The 5,179-nt window shown below is 41.2% G+C and overlaps 1 protein-coding gene across 1 annotated transcript; it reads right to left on the bottom strand.

Annotated features, from left to right (window-relative positions):
* Positions 1–1,700: 1,700 nt before the first annotated feature.
* Positions 1,701–2,978, bottom strand: LOC141146043 (general transcription factor II-I repeat domain-containing protein 2-like). Its single transcript, XM_073632804.1, has one exon. It carries the CDS (start codon positions 2,976–2,978, stop codon positions 1,701–1,703), a length of 1,278 nt encoding a protein of 425 aa, XP_073488905.1.
* Positions 2,979–5,179: the final 2,201 nt, after the last annotated feature.

The following is a 5,179-nucleotide window of genomic DNA, read 5'->3' as shown; positions in this document are numbered from 1 at the left end:
CGCGCATGCACGCAGGGAGCCGTCAGGCACAGCACTTGCGAGTGAAGAAACGGCACGGAGGACCATTTCTTTACAGCGCATGCGCTGATGACATCATCTGTGCACTACAAGGTAAATATCTCCTAAAAGGCGCAAATTTAGGAGATATTTCCACTATCTATAGGTAAGCCTTATTCTAGGCTTACCTATAGGTAAAAATGACAATCGGGGGTTTACAACCACTTTAAACCTCCTCTAACTGCATTATAGGCAGCAAATGCCCAATCACTGTTCAACAAAATGGATGTGCTCATATTGAATTTTTATACTATTAGAAAGATTGCTATGTGGCAATAACAACTGAGACGTGGTCAAATGCATCCATACCAGACAAGATTATCGAGCTAGTAGGCCACTTGACTCAACATAGTGATAGAGTTATTAAAGTGATTGTAAAGACAGAAGGTTTTTTATTTTAATGCATTCTAAGCATTAAGATAAAAAAAATCTGTGTTCAGCAGCACCCCTAATACTTGAGCCCCATCTAGAGCCAGCGATGTTGCAGGAGTGTCTTGGCTGCCCGGGACTCACCTGCTCATTGGCTGAGACAGCAGCGCCATTGGCTCCTGCTGCTGTCAATCAAAGTCAACCAATGAATAAATGTAAGTAAGATCCTTCGCGCTATCAAAGTGAATATATCTGATAAGTTGCAGCTAGATCTAAAGTGTATAAATGCACTTAAACAGTATAAAGTAAATAATAATCAGCGCAGCTTGATGATATATATAAAATTTTAACAAAAAGCGATAAATGATGTGCAAAATTGCTAATTGCGATTATGCAAATTGCTAATGATACTTTGCAAAATAACTGAAGCAACAGTAGCCCTATGTTCAATGTGGATGAATACTAAAGTGCCTATGTTGTAACTGTGCAAAACCGCATAATGATGCTGTTTAAAAATGAAGCTGTTTAAAAAAAACAACAATAAACAGTGCTGAACAAATCAATCTGAGTATGTGCATGTAGTGTTGTGCAAATGCAATAGTGATTCTGGGTATTAATATACTAATGTAAACGTATAGTATTTATTAAAGTGCCCTATGTTCAGTGTACATCAGGGGTGTCCAAACTTTTTTCAAAGAGGGCCAGATTTCATGAAGTGAACATGGCTGAGGGCCGACCATTTTGCCCGACGTTCGTCAAACCATTAAAATGAAATGCAAATTAAATATTTTATGCAAACTTTATTGCAAACTGCATACTTTTCATTTCGTCACAAGGATAACAAATCTAAACAGGTGTTAAATCACTCTGCCTTTCATATCTGAAGGCCAGATGAAAACAAATCCAGGAAGCTGAAATATATGTCAGGAACATTGTAAAGTACATTACATATTATAATAAAGGTTGTTAACTCTTAAGATAAAAAAAATTTGAACAGGAACAGAACATCAAGTATACATCTTGTGTCCAAATATATTCATAACTGATTTAGACCAACTAAAATTAACTGAGATTTTACAATATATTCATCTCAATTGAAAAAAAAAAATTGCCTGCACTAATGTGAAGGGTGAAACTGGGATCTGGACTGCAGAACATAGGCTAGGTCTGGGTCAAAGGCAGTGGTTTTGATGCGCAAAATGTCCCGCAGGTGAGAGTCACTTAGTCTTGTCCTCACGCGGTTCTTGTTAAAGTTCATAGCAGAGAATGTCTTCTCACACATATGTTGAGCCAAACAAGCTCAGCATTTTCTTAGCCAATGTTCGAATCTCATGAAACCTGCTCTTATCCAGTTGGCGGTAAAAGTTCACAAGAGAGAGCTGTTGGTGACGACTTCGTAACTCACTGTCACAATGCAGCTCAATGAGCTCGAGCTGCAGCTGATCTGGAGCATTATCGGGGTCAACAGAGAATGGAGAGGAGAAAAGGCTTATCTCATTTTCAATAGCTGCAAAATCCTGAAAGCGCCGTTTAAACTCCCCAGCCAGAGATGTGATGTCTACTGCATACTTGCTCATTTGTGCACAGATATTGTCCTGTGGAAAACTGTTCATTATTTCCTGCAACGCTGAAAAATGGATAGTGTTGGGCTGTGTTTGTGACAACTGCCTTATGAAAAGTTGCAGCTTTCTTCCAAAGGCTTTGAGGTGTGAATAAAGCTGGTTCACCGCTGCATCTTTCCCCTGAAGACTCGTGTTCAGTACATTCAGATGCTTTGTTATGTCAACTAGAAACCCCAAATCAGCCAGCCAAATAGGATCAGATAGTTCTTGCATCAATTGTCCCTTTGTTTCCAAGAATTCTCTGATTTCCTTTCTGAGAGTGTAGAAACGCTGAAGTGCAGACCCCCGACTGAGCCATCTTACATCGTTGTGATATACAACATCTTCATATTCAGCCTGGATGTCCAAAAGAAACTGTTTAAACTGGCGGTGGCACAGGGCTTTAAAGAGAATAACATTAATAGTCTTCACCACCGGTTTTATAACATGGTCATATTTGAGATGTTTAGCACAGAGAACTTGTTGATGAATGATACAGTGGAGTTTTATAGCTTTGCCTCCTTCTTCCATCACCTTGTTACAGATTAGGGTTGCTAATCCACTTCGTTCACCAGCCATGGCAGGTGCCCCATCAGTAATAATCCCAGTAAGTTTGTTCCAAGGCAGTTTCATGTCGTCTATGGCGGAACTAACAGAAACAAATAAATCTTTTCCTCTTGTTTGGTCTGTAAGGCTCTGGAGGTCAAGTAGCTCTTCAGTCACATTCATTTCATCATCCACCCCTCTCATAAAAATCAGCAACTGAGCCGTGTCAGATAGGTCTGTGCTTTCATCACAGGCTATTGAAAAAAAGTCAAAATCCACTCCTTTGGATGTCAACTGTCTCTTAATATCTGATAAAATCTCTTCAGTTCTCCGTGCTACAGTGTTACAAGCCAAGCAAATGTTGGCAAACTCTTGCTTCTTCTCGGGACAGATATTCTCAACCATTTTCATAACGCATTCTTTGATAAAGTCACCCTTAGCAAAAGATTTGCAATTTTTAGCAATTAACGTTGCCACCTCATAGCTTGCCTTTGTGGCATTTTCATTTGACTCACGGGCTCTTGTGAAAAATCGCTATTGCGACATTAAAACAGCTTCAAGTTGCTTCAACTTTTCAATGCGGTCGTGCCCTGTTAGCTTGTCATATGTGCTATGTCGCGACTGGTAGTGTCTCTTGACATTAAATTCCTTATAAACAGCCACAGTCTCTTGGCATATCAGACAAACACAGTGATTCCGTATTTCAGTGAAGAAATATTCCACTTTCCATCTGTCCTAGAAGCGGCGGCCCTCACTGTCAACTTTCCTTCTCTTGTTTACAGTCGCTATTTTGCCAGAGGTTTTGGTCTAAGTGTGTTTGTCCGATACACTAATACACTGCCCAACAAGTATTCTCCTACCTTTTGTGGCTGTGTGTGGTGAAGAGTCTGAGGATGAGTTATTTGGATATATATATTTCCTCTTCTTTATCCTCTGAGAAATCTGGCCTTTATCACTTTTGTGGCCCCCAGGCTCCGATCAGGGCAAGGATGAGCAATTTTTTTTTTTGGTCTCTCTGGGCCCTTGTAATTTGCCCTTATCTCTTCTGTGGCCCCGTGCAAGGATGAGTTGTTTTTTTAAATTTTTCTCAGGCCCCCACAAGGATGAGCTGTTTTTTTTTTATTTTTCTCAGGCCCCCACAAGGATGAGCTGTTTTTTTTAAATTTTTCTCAGGCCCCCACAAGGATGAGCTGTTTTTTTATATTTTTTTTTTTGGCCCCCACAAGGATGAGCTTTTTTTTATTTTTTTCTGTGGCCCCCACAAGGATGAGCTAGTTTTTTTTAAATATAATATATAACTTCTGTACTTATCTAATCCCCTGAGAATCCCCTGAGAAATCCCTGAGCGCCTCTCACTGACACTCACAGGGATGACGTCGGGCGTGTTCACATGTCAGTGTGCCCAAGCCCGCTAGGATGCTGACAGCGCGCAGCGCCGCAGCCAATCACCGCTGCCAATTACTGCCGCCAATCACAGGCACTGAGTCACTGGGAGCTCTGCAGCGGTGTCATCTTCCCAACGGCCAGCAACACAACAGCGAATCAGCGGCACTCATGATTTCTCAGGGGATAAGAACATATTTAAAAAAACGGGCTCATCCATAGCCTGTGGGGGCCACAATGGTGATAGAAGTGGGGGGCCGTATAACACCGGGTCGCGGGCCGCAAATGGCCCGCGGGCCGGACTTTGGACATGCCTGGTGTACATAAACATAAAATGACTATGTTGCAACTGTGCAAAAACGCATGATGCTGCTATGTAAAATCACTGAGTATATGCTAATCAGATAAGTTGCAGCTAGATCCAAAGTGTGTAAATTATTATTTTATTATTACTTTATTTTTATTTACTTTATACCATTTATGTGCATTTACACACTTTGGATCTAGCTGCAACTTATCTGATTAGCATATATTCAGCGATTTTACATAGCAGCATCATGCGTTTTTGCACAGTTGCAACATAGTCATTTTATGTTTATGTACACTGAACATTGGTCTATTTGCACTTTAATATATACTATATGTTGTGGTTGGATTTTTACACAGCATCATTATGCGGTTTTGCACAGTTACAACATAGGCACTTTAGTATTCATCTACCTTGAACATAGGGCTACTGTTGCTTCAGTTATTTTGCACAGCATCATTAGCAATTTGCATAATCGCAATTAGCGATTTTGCACATCATTTATCGCTTATTGTTAAAATTTTATATATATCATCAAGATGCGCTGATCATTAGTCAACTAATGAAGCCAATGAGGATGAAAGGGAGCTGTGGCTTGGCTCAGGTGTCCCCATAGCAAACTGCTTGCTGTGGGGGCACTCAACCAGGTGTGCCGAAGAGGGACCTGAGAAGTGGAGGATTTGGGCTCCTCTGTGCAAAACCAATGCACAGGGCAGGTATGTAGAACATGTTTGTTATTTTTAGCTAAAAAAAAAAGAGACTTTACCATCACTTTAACCGATTCCCGACCAGTCGCCGCAGTTATAGCTGTCGTAGCTGTACTTCGGCCCTTTAAGACGGTGTAGGAGGCGTGCGAGCCCGCAGCGTGTCCCCGGAGCTGATGCAAGTGCCCGGCCGGCGCGATGACTGCCGGGTA

This window comes from Aquarana catesbeiana, linkage group LG05, assembly GCF_042186555.1.
Source record: "Aquarana catesbeiana isolate 2022-GZ linkage group LG05, ASM4218655v1, whole genome shotgun sequence".
Classification (NCBI taxonomy): Eukaryota; Metazoa; Chordata; class Amphibia; order Anura; family Ranidae; genus Aquarana; species Aquarana catesbeiana.
Note: the sequence above shows the minus strand (reverse complement) of the source record. Positions and strands in the feature narration are given on the sequence as shown.

What these genes read in the sequence shown, in the direction of transcription:
- LOC141146043 (XM_073632804.1), bottom strand. Translation starts at nt 2,978, where the DNA reads ATGGTTGAGAATATCTGTCCCGAGAAGAAGCAAGAGTTTGCCAACATT.